The following is an 18,312-nucleotide window of genomic DNA, read 5'->3' on the forward strand; positions in this document are numbered from 1 at the left end:
CATCCTGGAAAGTCCACACCCATCAGGATAGAAATGTGTCATAGTTTAAAGGAGAGCACAACTCTTTGTAATAGTTTGCAGCAATTCCAAACAATGTCAACAAACATCCCACAGCATAACAGTCACTGGATCCCCTCACTGTTAGTCAAGCATTCAGGCCTGTACGCTTCTCTTGGGTCCAATTCTGCCCCTTAACCCTCCTACTCTCACTCCTTAAGTGGGAATGGGTTATAAAGCCATCTGCATCGATATAGGTTTATAAACCGCACTCTACTCATATGTCCTGGATGTAGGAAACACCACACACCTGCACACGTGTTACATAAAGACAACCTCTTAATTATATTGCAGATGTCTCTTAAGTCAGTTAATTTTTAAACACAAGCGAGTTGAACTATATGGCTCTCACTGCCAGGCAGTTCTACTGTTTTTTGCTTGTTTAAATCAGGTTTTTCCTCTGACTTCACCCTCTTTTGAGGGGTTGCAGGAAGAAATTAGGTCATTGGGAATGTCTCTAAACTACTGCTACATGCACAAATTGGACACACATACAGAAAACAACCAAAAACAGATTTCGATGTCGCACAACTTTAATAGAATATTTTAACTAACTCTGTACAAATTGAAAAGAAATATTGCGCAAGTTACAAATTGTGAATAAGAACCAGTTAAGGCCATTGCTAGCACACGGTCCAATATATGGTAGATTTGAAGATGTCAACCGTGGCTCTGAGAGATCTGTCCAACAAGATCTACAATCTTTCTTAAAAAGAGGGAAGGGATGGGTATTATTTTCACTTTAACTGCTATTGCTGACCAGTCACCAGGCAAAGGTGTCCAACCAAATAGCCAAAATCCAAGTGCAGTATATAAAATACATTGGCAACCTCTTCTATTGGTTTTCCACAGACATTCTACTGAATCATTAGACAATAACAGAAATATTTATATATTCTTTAACAACTTTAAACGCTGAATTAGATTACACTGTTAATGACAAATGGCAAACAGTTTTACAAATGAGGACGGTGTGTTTTTTCTTTCATTTTGGCTTGTTGGCAACAGAATTTACATTTGATCCAACCATCCCGCACAATGTCCCATCACTGACTTTAAATGACCCCCGTTAAGACCAAGATATATACCAGGAGTGATACCTTATAATCCAGAAAAGAATGCATGTAAGCCACTGTCTGCTTAAATACATCAGCTTTTAGGAGTATATTTATCAAACTGGATTTGATGCTTGGGTTGAAGAAATCCAACAAGCTGAAACAGGGGAGAGAAATTTCGACTTTTCAAATGTCTTGGTATCATTAATTGTTCTTGTTATCCTTGTAAAGAGTGGCAATAGGGCAAACAGGGAAATGCAATTCACGACGGTTTAAGATACAACCACACGCCTGTAACATGATCTCAAATAGTGTTGCGTGTCCACTCAAGTGCTCAGTTTAAATGCTTGTTAAGCCCGATACGCAGAGGTGAGTAGTATTAATGCAGAACGCAACTGTTCAATGTTTGAAACTCCCTTCAAATAATAATAATAATAATAGGAAAATAATACATGACTTGGCAGTATCACATTTTGCTTAACTGCTCAGCCTAATAAGATTTGAGCCAATGAGAATGAGCCAATTAGTGTGGCTGGGCCTTAAGCGTTCCCCAAATGCAGCACTCCATACAGCTGCATGACACCAGAATAAATAGTCCACTGACATGACAATGAACATTTAAAAAAGAAAATTAAATTCAAAATGATACATTGTATGTCTCTTAAAAAACACCATAACAAAAGAAAAACACTGCAGCAACCCCAGTGAAAGATTAAGTCAAACTTGTTCAGCAGTTTCCTGGTAAACTTACACTTCTCCTGTTGGCATTAAAAAACCCTGAGTAACTGATTTATTTCCATGAAACTAAAGTTGGGAAGAATTATTTCCTATCTTTATTTTCTTCATATGATGATGATGATGATGAAGTAAACTACTCCACTTTTCCAAAGAAAACCGTCCCTCTGTGATGCCATTTTATTTTAATTAGAGTCGAGTCACGTCCCACTTTGAGTTCCAATGAAGCCAAATAAAAAAGGGGCGAGATGGGCGCAAGACAGAAATAAAAGTCATGCACATAGTAAAAACGCAGTTTGGTTTGCGTTCGGATGAGAGTTCATAAAAGGGTGGAGCCTGCAATAGGAGGACTTGCTGATTGGCTAAGAATTGATTTGATGGACAGCAGGTGTCCACCTCCGCTGATCACTACGGTTACTGCTGTTTGCATTCGGCAGGCTGGGGCTGTTCTTTCTGTGGAGAGCACACAGAGAGAAGAACAGATGAGAAAACAAGACAGGAGAGCAACTAGTAGAGAGCTCACAAGACAGCAGAGGATAGAGAAAGAAGCCTAGATGTTTTAACCCGGTTTGTTATGGCAAAGGGAACAATGTTAAAAACCTGGGATGGGACTACAGGAGGAAAACAAATAGATGGAAAGAGCAAAAACCGGAAAGCAAGAATAGAAGCCGCGTCTACCCAAGATGTGAGTTATGGATCCTACACATCTCGGACTATACTGGAAAGATCAAGGATGTAATGAAAGAGAAAATGCAGCCAGAAAAATAAACCAAACCCAATGGACAAGACAGTGTATAACATACGAGGGACAGCGTCCTTACTTCTCCCTTACCTACAAATGCATGGGGTGAGAATGATTGATTATGCCTGTAATGGAGGGGAATCCTGGGGGGAGGGAGGGAGACAATAATATGCACAAGTTTAAACGTCACATTCCGAAATGACAGTGAGCAAAGTGAAACATTGTTGCAGTTGGTGAATGAGCACATTGAAGTCCTGAAGCAAAATAAACAACTGATGAGCTGACGGCTGCCACCACGGGAACAAAACAAGTTACTATAGAAAGAAGGCATCAATTGTTGGTCACTCCTGATCAAATTGCTTACAGGCCACGTTATGCACTTACTCAGTATCAGACTGGAATAGCTTATAATGGAGAATACTCAACTCAACTATCGGCCCAACTAAACCACTACATTAATGGCTCTTTAGCAGTCAGAAAAAGACCTCTTTAAAAAGGTCTGTTATATGCAGAATCAGGATGTATTGCATGTCTGAGCTGATGGTGGAAATTCAGATACAATAAAATTACTTTCATGAACATGTGAAGTAACACTCAGATTTCCATCATCATGGCTCTAGTGAAAGACATGAAACTGTTTAGGTATAACATACTCTGTGCTTTCAGCTTAACACAGGGCATTGTATATTAACTGTACGGTCATGTACATGTGTTTCTGAGAACACTTGAGGATTTTGCATTTAACTGGAGGAGAAGTACAGACGATGAAAACAGTCAGTCATCTTTGTTCGAACCATGTCAGATACTGTTTGCAATGGCATCTCCGTTCGGTCCATTACCAGACGAGGGCAAAACAAAATGGAGGTGCAAGTCTTCTCTCCACAGCACTCGAAGCCAAAACGACAACCAACATGAGAAAAAGCATCATCTCTGCAGATGTGACCAAACTTTATCAACATTAAAGTGCTTCAGTATCAATACGTTGTTTAAAAGAAATTACGAATTTTCCTTCATGCCGGCCATATACTGTATGTTAACATTGTACATATCAGTGCCAACTTAAATGATCCTGCCTCTTAAATGGTTTTGACCAAAACTTAAGAGATATCAAGTATAAAAGACAAAATATAAACATTTCAAAAGCTGCTTTTGCTGGGAGATTTCCAGGAACACACAGCCAGCTATGGATAAAGCTCCACTGCATTGTGGGTCAGCCTCTTTAGGCAAATGCTAAGGGAGCAAACCCCGACAGAAAAGCAGTGTGCTGGCGGTGCACAATAGGCGGGCCTTAACATATAAGGCACCCCCTTTTACACTTTGAAATTCCATGCGCAGGTATCCACTTTTGACCAAGGTGTATGTACCTTGGGGTGATTCAGGTGGTGGAGTGGGTCGGCCATAGGGGTGTAACGGTACACTAAAGTCACGGTTTGGTACGTACCTCGGTTTTGAAGTCACGGTACGGTACAGTACGGTACGGTTCATAGTTAAGGGAGAATGAACAGCTTTAGCTGTCAGTAACTAGCTGACAGTATGTAACATACAAATAAAATGCATAACAACTATAAAAATACTGCTGCAATTCTCCAATAAATAAAATACTTATTAAATACTAGTGTAGGTGCAGTAACTAAAATTGCAATGAAAAAATATACAGTAGGCTATTAATGGGCCTTTTTGACTTTAAAAAAAGAAAATATTGATGCAGCTCTCTTAACCCATTGATGACTATTGCAATCTAGGATGCATGTCCTTAATGCCTGAGGGTTTTCTGAAAAAATAGTACAAATTGTCAAGTCTACCAAAACCTTAATATCTAAGCCTGCGTAGCACATAGAAACATGATATAAGATACATTTAAAAGTTAAGGTTCACAGGTTTTATTTAAACATGCTCCCTTAGCGCTTACAGACCAACACAGTTTTCTAAAAATCGTCAAAATTAGATGGGGGAGAAAATAAATAAATAATATAAAATATTTAAAAATAATGTGCTAAATGAGGTTATACTCCTGCTTCCTTTTAGCATGGATAGTAGTGACTGAGTGTGCAGTGGAGGGATAAAGATAGACAGATATAGGAAGGAGAAGATCGCTTTATTTTATCATTTAGTTCAGTTATCACTGGCACCATAAATCCGACTTCCCAGTAGGCTACAACTGGAACACAGACTGACTCCTGCTGTCAGGAGCTGATCAGCTGGTCCAAACGGCTGTATACCACGGAGATGAAAACGAAACTGAAACTTAACTATCGCCTGGCTGGGCTGAATTTGAGTTGGAGCAGCAAAATATAGCCTAAATTCATAAATATTGTTAATAAATAGATGCAATGTGTTCTGTGATTTTCATCAGTAGCCTATAGTAGACCTAGATGCTGCGCTCCGAACGCCACAAACTGTTCTGTAATACACTATCGCCCCGTATTTTTATTATTATTATTTATTTATTTATTTGTTTTTAATTTTTTTGATTGGCGTGATTTTCGGCAAACCACACAACTTTTGGGTGGTCAAGTGGTCTTAAAAAATCAACAAAACCCACCTCACCAGTGACGGTGCACTCTATGTTGTGCACGCCATGAAAATTAGATAAAGTAACAATACTGCGTTACACAGCATCAGGCAGGAGATACAATGTGGCATAATTTTTTCTTCACAGTAACGGTGATAGTAACACCTGGATGTTGCCTTCTAAAATGCGCATGCATGTTCGACGTGTTGCCGCATAGGCGATCGCAGTGAAACAATGCCCCTTCTGCCGACATTGTTCCAAACGTCTATCACTGTTTTCATAATTCACCTGGAATCTTAAATTATCTCTCAAACGGGATTTGAATAACAGGGGGACGCCTCCAAGCTCCGGTTTCCTGTTGACTTTCGTCATGCAGTTCGCTCTCTGTTCGATAGCACTGTATAACATCTTTATTTGCACTACTGATAGACTGTAAACGAGGGGGGAACGCTGCTACAACTGCTAGTAGGGATGCAAACGGAACACTAGAGCGGAGATCTGTTTATCTCTTGCTCTGACCGCAGCTGGGAGGGACTGCTGCGTGAAAACTCGGCCGCCTGTCAGTGCTCTGGGACGGGGGGAGTGGCCGCGGAGTCACCCGCTGCTCGTTTAGAAGTTAAGAGCGATACATGCTTTAGCGACAGCCAGGGTCTCCAAAAGTCACCAATAACACCAGAAGAAGCGGCTAGATTGGTCGCTTTTTTTGAAAAAAGAGTCGCCAGAGGGGTCTGAAAAGTCGCTAAATATAGCGACAAAGTTGCTAAGTTAGCAACACTGCCTGACCCTCATGCTCACCATGGAGATAAGAGACTCTCATTCGCTGGCTGCTACTGCGCACGTGCGAGCCGAGCCGGAGGTTAAATGGTCCGGGGGGAACTCCGACGACAAGTTTTAAGTTCCACACAGCAAAACAAGCCTGTACATTCGCCATATAACGCTATGTACGCCACGAACGGACCGCGGTCCACCTCTGTAACACCAAATACGTGCCTGTACCGTCACGGTACGGTACAAATACATGTACCGTTACACCCCTAGTCGGCCAATTTCGAAGGGTTGGCAGTTCGAAAACCCGCCCTACCACCTGTGTCATGGTTGCTGTGTCCTTGGGCTAGACCCACCTTGCCTTATGTTAATGTCGATGACTGCTGTATGTTTGAGGTGGTTGGAGGAGCCATAGGCGCTGAATGGCAGCCACGCTTCCGTCAGTCTGCCCCAGGGCAGCTGTGGCCACTACCTTTGTTTACCACCACTAGTATGACTGTGTGTGAATGAATGGAACCTGGGTCCCTGTAAAGTTGACCAGTTAAAAAACTTTGCTGAAGACTCGCTTTTTTTTGCATTAGCCTTTAACAAAAGTTGAGACTTTGACACTCCTCCCTTTTTTTCTCATGTATCTTATATGTTGTTTTGTATTGAATTGTGTACAGCAATTTGGTCAACTGATTGTTGTTTTTAAATATTTGAATATAAAATATAAGTTGGTAAACAATTCATTCATATCTTTCTTTTCTTCTTCTGATGAAAATGCTCCACTTTATCAAAGAAAAACGTCCCTGTGTGATGCCTTTTATTTTAATCAGAAGCACGTCCCAATTTGAGTTCCAAAGAAGCCAAATAAAACGGGGCGAGATGGGCCCAAGACAGAAATCAATTTGGTGTTGTGGTCAGGGCACTGCAACAATAAAAGCGCTCACATTGGAAAAACATTCAAACTAATACAAACATAGGTGCAAGTACACAATCAAATCAAAAAAAGATAAGAACTCATACTGACCTTGGGGTCAAAGTCTCCCTCATCATCGTCATCATCACCCTCATCATCTTGCTCCTGAGATACAAAGACAATATTCACACTTGTGTTATTTAACAGAACATGAAACAGAACTACTGTTATTGGTACTATTAACATTATTATAAGGCTTAGAAGTGATGTGTATGGCTGTTCACTAGTGGGCTTAATTCCAATGTGATAAGCAGCTGTCTTGTATATCAGATCAAATGGACAGTGTTGGTGAGTGAAACTGGTATTACTAACCTCTTCATCTCCCTCTTCCAGCTCCTCCTCTTCAAACTGCATTCAAAAGAAATAAAGTAAAAACAAAGCCAAGTTTTACAGCAAAATATTCTGTTTATGAGAACGCAAACATCCCTTCATGTAGCATTTTCTGTGTACAAGAGTGTGTGTGTGTGTGTGTGTGTAACAGGAAAAACACTCACACTCTCGTCATCTTCCAAGGCCTCTCCAGTGAAATACAGCACTGCTCTGGGAACTATTCTCTCACGGAAGAAATGACCAATCTCAAAGTCTGTGGCTAGGGTGAACTCAGAGTCTTCATCCTGTCAAACAAGAAAGCAAAGAAAGCATTTGAAAACAACTACAAATCCCACAGATTGATGTTATTGGAAGACGCAATAAAGTGAGTGGTTTTATGAAGAATAAGCATCATTCCACTTACCATTTCTTCATCTGGTGAAGCTGTAAGAAAAAGGACATTTATAATTGAAGCAAAAAGCAACACATTTTTTACAATAATAATATAATAAATATATAATAAACGTTATTTATATAGCACTTTTCAAAACACAGTTACAAAGTGCTGATAACTAAAAGAGGCAAACACAAGTTATGATACAAATGGGAAACACTGTATTTTAAATGTTCCATTAAGCAGACAGTCAAAGGGGGGATGTTACTTTATAATATCTAGACTATCACTGGGGAAGCTTTGGGATAAGCAGTAACTCGACGTCATTGAAAATGAGGGTCACCCCTCAATTGGTCTCTCGAGGATAATTAAAAGTTAAATGAAATGAAATATTCAACACACATCTGAAAGCCCATTTAAGGCAACAACTGTGCTTATTATCCATGACATCACAAAGCCAGGTCACATCATCCATAGATTGTGACAAAGCAAACAGCTGTGCCCCAGGCAATAAACTGACTAAAGGTGACATCATCCCATCCTTCCTCTTCTTTCAGCGATTATTGTACTTAAAGGGAAACTATTGTTTTACTCTTACAAAGTCCTGTACGAACGCTACAGTATGAGCATCAGGGTTTTTTAATATTCTATTACTCATTACATATATTTAGAAAATCTTACAAGGAAAGGTCTGTTTTGCTGGCATGATAGTGCAAAGCAGTATCTTGCCAATATCTGTACATTTGGCAGTAAGCTTGCTATCTTATTTTAATAAAAGGAAGAAAGGTTGAGTCTGTTCAAAAACTAAATTTACTGTTGTATCTACTGTCTAATCCAATCTAGTTAAAACCCTTTCCAATGATGAAATATACAATACATCTTGTTCACACAACCATGAGAGCAGAGAAGTCGAGTTGCACTTTGTGCGTGTTTGCATGATCAGTGAGTGATGGCTCCCAACCCCGGAACTGCACACCTGATCACACTAGACTAAGTGCCACCCATATACACCGAGGCTATGACTGAACCAGTAAGACAAACATCTTCACATCTTCTCAGCCAATTAGTCATCAGGTCAAATTCTCTAAGTCAAAATATTCACAATAAGCCCAGGCATGTCTGACAGGTGAGTTGAAAACACAGGAAAGACAATACAGTCATTTACATAAAAAGGCGCACGTGCCATACTTACTGATCTCTACTGAAGCTTTTTCAAGGATATGCGACTATATAAAAAAAGGTTGCTGACTTCAAGACTGTCCTAATGTAACCCTTACAGTGGTCATTTGTTCCATTAAGGCTACCTATTGTCCTTAGGGTTTCATCAGACTGAATAATAAAAATTAAAAAATTAAAAAAGTTCAAAGCCTTGTTTGTTTTTAACAAACCTTTATTCTCTCTACTGTTGAATGTGTCTACAGTACTGTATCTGCGATTACTTGTCATCTTTTATTTATTTTTAACTGTTTAAGAAGGTCTAAGAAGGAAAATATTAAAACCAATGTTAATGTAAAGGTTCGATGGGCCAGTGAGCTCAGCTTACTACAAAGTCCATCATCACTTACAAAAAGACAGGCTGACTATTGAGTCTACACACAGCAAAATGACTGCACTATCTGACAGTTTAAGAGTTTGGTGCCACCTGCTGTTGAATTTAAGGTAATGCAGTGACAAATGGTAAAACATGACATTCATGCAAAACTGCTGAAAGTCAAGCAGTTGTATTTGTGTGTAGCCCTCAGCAAATATTTGAATTTAAATAGTAAGTGCTGTGCTTGATCCACACATAAGTTGTGAAAGAAAAATCAGGAATTGTTGCTTTGACTTTAACATTTAGACTTACAGAGAAAACCATTAGATGATGTGTGTGTGTGTGTGTGTGTGTGTGTGTGTGTGTGTGTGTGTGTGTGTGTGTGTGTGTGTGTGTGTGTGTGTGTGTGTCTCATTTCTGGTCCTGCTCTCACCTTTGACTGGGTTAAAGAAGTTGAAGAAGGAGTCGTTGGGGACCTGTTTGGTAACAGTGCGGACTGTGCCGCGGCCTTTATGTTTCTGCTTCTTCTTAATAGTTTTCACAGTCACATCCTTCCCCTTGTGCCAGTCGATTTGACAGCTAGAGAGAAGAGGTGGACAGAAAAAGTGACAGTGAGCTAGGATGCAAAAAAGTTGCAAGAATCGCCAAGACGAGGCAGTTATGGGAGATATAAAGTAAAGAGAGATTATTGTTATATATACATAGAATAAACAAAAATGTTGAACAAACCACACAATGTCTATGTTTTTTCTTAAACTTGAACATCATATGAGTCAAAGCCACTGTCTAAAAAACACCTGTGTGCTCTGGGACTCACCCTTCACAGTCAATGATCTCTGGTCCCTCGAATGAGAAAGGGTCTGAGGCATCAGGCTCCGACTTCATCTTGTAGACTTTAGTGAGGATTGCATTGTTGAAGAAACCATTGGGCTCAAAGTGGAACTCTAATGTGAAACTCTGTTGGAGAAGAAGATAAAGATAATATTACTATGTATTAGGGATGCACCAAACATTCGGCCACCGAAAAAGTTCGGCCGAAAATGGCAAAAAAAGTCATTTTCGGTTTCGGCCCGAAACAGTTAAAAAGCCGAATAACATAACCGAAAATTGGCGAACTAAATGACACTAAGGAAATATGTTTTTAAAAGAGCTGCGCGCTTGTAAACCAGGAAATGGCAGTAAAGAGAGACGTAACCGTGTATGCGAGTCCACGTTTCTTTGTGAGCGCGCAGCAGGAGCAGTTTGGTGAGTGCATGAAAATGTCAGAGTCCAGTGTCTGAGCATTTTTTCAAACTGGATGAAACACGGCGCAGACAGTGCAATGCTTTATGCAGTATAAAGTTAAAACGCTTGTCCTAGACTGATGTTTAATCGCCATAGAAACACAAAAGCCTTGCGCGAGCGAAGCAGCGATTCACCCGGTGAAACTCTGTGACAGTTGGTAACGGTGTCATTCACAGTGACACTTCGCCGGTGAGGGCCGCCGCGCAAAAAAAACTTTAGTTTGACAGCTAAAATGACAACCGGAGATATCCTGTCCGTTAGCGGTGTTGGGGAAAAGGCTCCTACGGTCTGATTGCATTTCTCGAGCCTGAATACACAGAGCCATGTCGGCAAACTGACAGCGCAACTAAAAATATGTCCAGCGAGCCGCCTCCCCCGTTAGTTTCAGTCTACAGACGAAAAAGTTACAATCACCTCCTAAGCATGGACATCGTTTAAAGCCTCTCATTGTTATGATCAGGGCTTTGATGCAAATTCTGAAGTCTGAACATTACGGTGGGAGCTGTGGTGCAGTTTTTTTTAGAGCAACTCAACCTGCACTGCAAAAAATTAAAAAAGGCAATAAGTCGATCTTTTTGTAGATTCATCCTCATATAAGTCAAGGTAAAAATCAGTGAGTGGTTCACAAATTAATTCCTAGTAAAATGTTAATTTTACTCTTAGATTTGAAGGTTTTACTGTTTATTTATTTATTTAGGGTTGCTTTTTAGTTGTAGGTTATGTTTTAGGAGAACATTTGGGAGTTCATGTATGCAATGTTGAAATAATTGACTAAATAATAAACAAAACTGCAAAAGCCTCTTTCGGTATTCGGTTTCGGCCTTTCGGCCAACTGTTTAATTTTATTCGGTTTCGGCCAAGAATTTTCATTTCGGTGCATCCCTACTATGTATTCAACTGTACTTAGTCTATTGATTCGGAATGATAGCACTGCATTATTACAGCATGATGATACTAACCATTGGCTGTCCTGGCTCAGAGAACTTGACTTGAATGTCTTTCAGGTGCTTTAGGATGGGCTCATCGTGTTCCTGGTGGTAGATACAAAGATCAGACGCATAACTTGATTCAGAAATGGGTTGAAATGTGATGTCATAGAGGCCTGAGTGAGAGATTGGTAATCTGAATGTACCTGTAACATGTCACTGAGCATGTCCACACTCTTGAAGATGGTGAGCCAGAACTCAGGGATGCCTTTTGGGTCCTCCTGTGGCGTGGCTTCCTCCTTCTTTGCATCCTCAATGGCAGCTTTTTCCTTTACTTCCTCCTACAGGCAATGGGGCACAGCAATCATCAATTCACTAATCCCAAAAACAACATCATCAACTTTTATTATTAGACTCAAGATCCATTTAAAAAGACATACAATACAAAAAATAGACAGAAATTTGGATAGTCTCTTTGGATAGTTGGAAAATCTCACTGATCGAGATGTTTTAGACACCCAAAGAAGTTACAAACATCACAGTACGCCTACAAAAACTCCCAGAATTCCTCAGCTTGTTAGCCAAAGTGATTCTAATTAAGACCGCATTTTGCACAACCTTGTTGTTTCCGTTGGACCAGACTCCGTTAGCCTATTTGTCCAAATGTACTTAAGAGGTGAAAAGTGGTAAAATAATAATAATTTGAACTAATTCTTTCATCCATCGCAGGAAAACAAGTTGTGTTAAAAAAAAAAAAAAAATGTAATTCTGCAGATTGCCTGCAAAATCAGAATCAGCTAAAATTTGTCATCCAATGAAAACTAACTTGGCAATGGTCTTATCAGTGTGTAATGATTAAACTAATAAAAATTCCATGTTATAACATATCGATAATTTGATAACATATAAATCTACTACAATATAAAACTACTTTATTTTCAGGTAGACTCCTATAGTATAATTTATTAAATGATCGCAGCCTATGTGGTTGTATGGAAAATCTCTTGTTCTTGATGTGGAAAACCTGAGAAGTAGGATTTGTTCGTAGTATCAGGCTCTAAAGGAAGAAAGTAAAACACATCAAAGCTGTAGTACTTACAGCTAGCTCCTCCTCTTCCTCTCTTTCACTGTGCCACTCACACTCCGCGTCTGTGGGTTCTTCTGTTCCTGTGACAATATCTCGTCTCTGTGACACAAACACATTACAGAGCTAATCATTTAAGAGAGGGATTTGGGAATAGTAGTTTGAAATATCTGTTTATGAACAAGAATTCATTCCATAAGGCTACATTACTTTAGGCTCGAACACTGAAATCAACACCATTTCAGAAAGAGGGAGAATGACACATATATACACATACAGACACACACATGCGCGCACACACACACACACACACACAGCATAGACAGGTGCAGCAGGATTACAGCTGTCAGTCTTCAGTGCGACTAAGAATGGCTGAGTTTGTGTCACTAGCTCTGGAAATAGCCTTGACTGACAAAAGAACAGTTGACTACTCGTTGTGGCAGTTTTCAATTTAGCACCAAGTAGGAGCCATCACTGACCTCAGATCGGATCAGAGAGACATACTTCGCCACCCATTAGTGCAGAGAACACCCAAAGTGATACATAAATATATGCAACCTTATGTTTTTGCTTAGTGTTCATTATCATAATGAGCAAATAAAGTTATTTATTTGTGGTCTTAGTCCAGAAAAGAAAACGTCTGTTGTAAAAACGATTTACTTCACCTTCTCAAAGAGCGGCTGATAGAGGGCAGCATACTTCCTTTCTAGCTCATGGACCTCCTCATAGAATTTTGCCTCTATGTTGGCACACTGGACCTGTAGCTTCTTCAAGGCATGGACTCGCCTCTTCACTGCTTTGGGAAGCATGCTGTGGGAGAAGAGAAATAGCAGAATTTTAATAATATTAAGAGTAAAAATAATATGATAATCTAAATTTAACAGAAAAAGTAAGAATATTTGTGTTTGGTCGAACATTTTTGTTGTAACAATGCTTCATTTCCATTAAAATTGTGGCACCACTTAAAAAAGGGAGAAAACCATTGTTACAACAAAGAAATACTCGACCTAACACACATTACCTTACTTTTGCCAAGTTTATGATTTGGAATAAAAATTGCTATCCTGAACAAATTCTTGCACAATCCCTTTGAACTGGCAAGTCCTCAAACGGCTGGGTTGGGAACCACTAAAGGATCTTGGGAATGTTTTATAAGATAGAAATATAATTTTGTTTGTGTTTGGTAATGGTACTGTGGCGGATGTCTATAGTGATAACAAAGAGCAAAACACTGCCCGCTGTAAAGTCCGTCTGAAAGCAGTGGCAGCGTTACGGCTAACCTGGGGCTTCTACGGATTTTCGTTTTTGCATGGGAAATTTCCTTTCCTAACGAGATGACCCGGAAGTACTTGGCAGATAGGTGGTTCGAATTCTAAAAATGCTTAGGAAAGGAGCCTCTATGCATCCATTAACCCTCCTTTAGCATAGGTTTACTCCTGACCAACTTTTACGAAAGGAAAGGAGATAGTGGTATCCCATAATCCTTTACGGCGGCAAGATTTGAAAGCAACAGGCCACCGACGGAGTTTACCGACTCTACACGAATACGAACGAGAGACTCGTTAACACAGAAGAGAGAAGAGAAGAGGAAGATTTAACTCGACTAAAACAAAATACGCCCCCTCCCACATAAAGATAATAAAGAACTCACAAAAGAACAACACCATAAATAATAGTTATTTTCGTAGCCCATAATTTACACCATAAGAAAATAAAATGCCAACTTCACATCACATTTAATGAAGAATACTGGGGGCAGTTCATTTCAACATCAACATAAGTGTAGCCTCTTTTTTTCCACGTGTGAATTGGGATTCAAGTGGCCTAAAATATTCCCCTTGGCCAAGTCCGACCCAAGTGATTCTCACTCTGTTTGCGACAACCTGATTTAAATCAATATGACAAGAACGCATGGATCGAAAGAGCGCTTGTTGTAGTCCATTTTCGGAAAATAGTGTAGTCTCGCGCTAGAGACTTACGTCAGCAATAATCGCCGTCGCGCAATGACGTCGGTTAGGAAAAGTGGAGTCAAATTCATTTTAAACAGTGCTGTCTTTTCCTATGTTCGAAAGGAAGCACCTTTTCACCTCTCCTTGCCCCCGATGACGTTTAGGGTTAAGGTATAGTAAAGGAGGCTTAAAGGATAGGAGATTTGACTATTCGTAGAGGCCCCTACTCTAACACCTCAAACAGAGGCACTGTATGGGCAGTGTGATGCACTATGAAATGCTTCTGCACAAGACAACGTTAATGTTAGCCCTAAAACAACAACTCCAGCTTAATTTTACCACTGTACCCCATACGACAGGAAAGAGGCAGTGAGGCACTTTTATTTATTTTACAAAAAGTGTATTTATATTTGTTTAAGAGGATATTGGAATGCTATATTAAATCTATTTTTTATAGCCTAAGTGAAGTTTGTTGTAAATTGGGTTGGCACTTTACTAATCCTGACGGGGATTCATCTTTGTTTGATCAAGAGGAACATTATTCAGAAAAGGTTAAGTTTGGTTAAAGCTAGGTTTGCAGTTTATTCCTGATATAAATGGGAAATAAATGTTTTTTGGCAAAGAAAAAAGGAAAAAAAGTATTTGAAATAATTCAATCAGAATCAGAAATCGAATGTGGTGAGAAAAATGTTTAATATATATTTATTTAGATTAAATATCGCCCAGCCCTAGTTCTCCATTGATCAAAGACAGTAATTATAATAAAATGTAATAATCTACAGGTCGAACTAGTTTTGTGAAAAGTGATTAAGATGTTAAGCAATTCAACAGACCAGTTCAATCAGTACGATCTTATGCCTCGTTTCCACCGAGTAGAGAGGGTCTGATCGGAGCGGTTTGGTCCGGGTAGCTTGGCTTTTCATTAGCCAAAAGTTAGGTAGGGTATGGTTTAAGCGCACCTAACCGCTCTGAGCCGCTCCTAATTTCGGTACTCCTCCGTTGGGGTACCAGCCGCCTAAAAGGGTGCCGAAAAGGCGGAGCTACACAAGCCGTCCGTTTATTGGTCGAAAGAATAATTTCCGCCGTGTGTAGTCACCTCGGCAAAACTGAAGAGAGTCTTGTGTTTTGGCGAAAATGTGAGCACAGCACTGTTTATTGTGTGGTGTTTTTCCTCGTCATTAAATTAATCAGTTGGTTACACTGTGTCCCACTGCTACGATGTCACGTAGCTGCCGCAGCCAGAGCTGTTCGCTCACTGTCTCTATCAGTTGCACCGAGCCCTCTCTGTGCGTTTACGCTCACAACAACACGGGGGGAATAAATAAAGAAGCGGCTGGTTTGACCAAGCAAAAACGAGAGACTGCTGGCTTGACCACAGTTGTTCCACAGCCGGATAGTTTGACCCATATTCTGGTGGCGGCTATCGCAGTCCAGCCTAAACCCCGCCCTACCAGTAAGGGTAGGGTCGGCGGTGAAACACCACCGAGAATCTTAAAAGTGAGCTGTCCCGCCCTGAGCCGTTCCGACCCGACCCGCTCTACTCCGTGGAAACGAGGCATTAAAGAGATAATTGTATGCTAACTCAATAAATAAAGTAAAGTAAATAAATAATTGTTAAGTATGTCAAATGAGTACAAATAAAAACTACGAGGTGATATAAGGATTTCATTAAATCTGATCACAAGTACACATCACAGTTATTGACATCTTTTCACCAATGTGCAACAACTGGCAACTGATTAGTAGCACATTTTAACCATGACAATCTACATTTGTACTTTCTTTGTCACAACACACAAACACAGTATACTAAGGACCTGCACTCACCTTTCCAAGAAGTGGTAGCTGACAGGTCTGTCCATCTGACCACCTGGATTTGGCACCCCTTGATCCCCTTTACCTGCTAAACCAACACAACATGTACACAGGTTAACCTGAGACAAATCATTACATAAATTGCATATTTGAATAACAAGAATGCTTGTATCGTTAATATTATTTTGTGGCTGACAATACACTTCATATACTATTTAACTTTTTGAAACTTGCAGTGACATTTCTGTTTGGGTTGTGAGAGCTGTTGATACAACTAAAATATTAAATATTAAACAGTTAATGTTGTAATCTTGAGTAAAAATACAGAAATGAACATCTCTCACACGTCTAATATCTTCATTGTATGGTAAGTGTCTACTTGTGTTTACCTTTGTTTGCTTCCATTACGGAGTGGCAGCTCCTTCCTGAAAGAAGCAGATTTATCATATTAGAAATATTCTCATCATGAGTCACAGATCGAAAGACTACTGACGGAACCAGAAACAGAGAGTAGGTGAAAAAAACTGTGCTGATGCTATTTCAGAGCGCGGGGTTTCGCCTGTCATCTAATCATTCTTCTACATTTCAGACGTTATTTCTAATAACATTGCCGAAACATCACCGGTGTCAATGTCTCAAATATAAAACCGAACATTTTACAGACACTGCGACTGGCAGACCAGTTGACCAACTTCAACTGATCAACAGCAACACTTATGTTGAGCAAGCGCAGGCCGATGACGCATTGACATGATAATGGCAGCTGGGCTATGATAACCAAAGTTAGCATCTCTCCTTTCTCGTTTAGTAAAATTACTTTGGCTACTTTGGAAAGTCACCTGGGGATGCTTATAAAACAATATCAAACTCATCTACACGCCTTGGGGGCCGGTTTAACAAACAAGCACATACCAATAACCACCTAGTATGGGCGGTGCCGAAAATCTGACAGCAGCTACTCGAGCTAGCTAGCAAGTAACTACGAGCCAACGTGCTATGAACAAAGCTTCAGCTAACAGCAAGAGCAAAGGTTAACACTTCGCATTAACATTTGCCCTCCTATTAGAACAAGACAATTAAGATAAAGTATTCCAATGCGTGGCTTTAGCAACAGTGCTGCTATAGCTTTCCAGCATGTAGTAAACGCTGGCCGTTAAGGTTACAGCAACTAGCTCACAGCTAGCCGCATTGGCAAGCTAATATCGGCTAGCTACCGTTAGCTCGCGGGTTAATAAAAGCACCAATAGAGAGAGCAAAGTATCTTAAAGATAGTTTGCCGACAGTCCGTCATATAAGTGAGATAGCTCGTGACGTAAGTACATAATACCGGAACATGGTAGCAAATGGTCGAATAAATTAAATGTCTGTGCTAACTAGCAATCTTACCTCTAGCCGAGCGGAATTCAAGCTGGTCGCGTCGCTCACGCGTCTTCGCTTCAACCCCCACGCGCGAGCAACACACGCGTTCCACCAACCTGGTCTCTCATTGGATAGCTGGTGGTGAAGGGGCAAGGTGCTGCATTCAAGTGCTGCGTTCAAAAGCCTACAATGTAATCGCAGTGCTGGGCAGATGGGGGACTATGGATGGGGATGGACCAAATAAAACGATGGAAACACCTACTGTACGTAGTCTCCTCAATAATATCTGCTATCTAAGCAATCTGTCAAATGAAAGTTATATCAAAGTATTATCAATCATATGAAACTTCTGATATTGAGAAGGTTTTAAGACATCTCAATATGCTATTTGAGATTCATGTGTAGGCTATAACTTAATTTCATTTTAAAACTTTCGCATTAATTTTGTCTCTTTCTGTATTTTGAACATCAACATTTTAATTTTTTATATTTATTTTTATTTTGCCCAGTCAGATTTGCTCTCTAAGTGCCCTTTTCTGACATCTAGGCTAGTAAGAAGATCACATAGAAAATACATAGGCTACATGTTTTGTTTGAACTGCAGCAGTACAATGAGTTGTGTTTGTAAGCGGATCAGATAGCCTACCTGTGTGAATGTGTGTATGTGAAATAAAAGCAAAGACAAAGAACGAACCGTGTTAGCTGACAGGCCTGCATGGGCAAGAGGGTGAGATGATTTTGTAGGTTGTCTGTGGACTCCTGAGACAAGCCTTTGCCACCCTGGTGCTATCCCACTTATTGACATAATGCTAACTTAACAAAGAATCTGCCATA

The 18,312-nt window shown here is 40.1% G+C and overlaps 1 protein-coding gene across 2 annotated transcripts; it reads right to left on the bottom strand.

The window, feature by feature from the left end:
• Positions 1-572: 572 nt before the first annotated feature.
• nap1l4a (nucleosome assembly protein 1-like 4a) lies at positions 573-17,601 on the bottom strand. 2 transcript variants are annotated; one of them, XM_080027515.1, is made up of 14 exons: positions 17,506-17,601; positions 16,509-16,544; positions 16,132-16,207; positions 13,021-13,165; positions 12,371-12,457; positions 11,478-11,612; positions 11,305-11,376; positions 9,879-10,018; positions 9,495-9,640; positions 7,561-7,580; positions 7,322-7,441; positions 7,140-7,175; positions 6,879-6,932; positions 573-2,300 (listed from the first exon to the last, which is right to left on the bottom strand). In XM_080027515.1, exons 2-14 carry the CDS (start codon positions 16,522-16,524, stop codon positions 2,262-2,264), a joined length of 1,086 nt encoding a protein of 361 aa, XP_079883641.1. In that variant the 5' UTR covers positions 16,525-16,544; positions 17,506-17,601; the 3' UTR covers positions 573-2,261. The 2 variants fall into 2 exon arrangements, with proteins under 2 accessions (XP_079883641.1, XP_079883642.1); XM_080027516.1 differs by lacking the exon at positions 573-2,300 and adding an exon at positions 2,680-2,732 and having other exon boundaries at positions 17,506-17,600.
• Positions 17,602-18,312: the final 711 nt, after the last annotated feature.

This window comes from Ammodytes marinus (genome assembly GCF_949987685.1).
Source record: "Ammodytes marinus genome assembly, chromosome: 5".
In the NCBI taxonomy this organism is placed as follows: Eukaryota; Metazoa; Chordata; class Actinopteri; order Uranoscopiformes; family Ammodytidae; genus Ammodytes; species Ammodytes marinus.

Excerpts from the sequence above, each read along its gene's own strand:
- nap1l4a (XM_080027515.1), bottom strand. Across the intron at positions 13,166-16,131 it reads AGCTACCACTTCTTGGAAAG|CATGCTTCCCAAAGCAGTGA; the intron begins GTGAGTGCAGGT and ends CTTCTCCCACAG. Across the intron at positions 7,442-7,560 it reads CTTCACCAGATGAAGAAATG|GATGAAGACTCTGAGTTCAC; the intron begins GTAAGTGGAATG and ends CTTGTTTGACAG.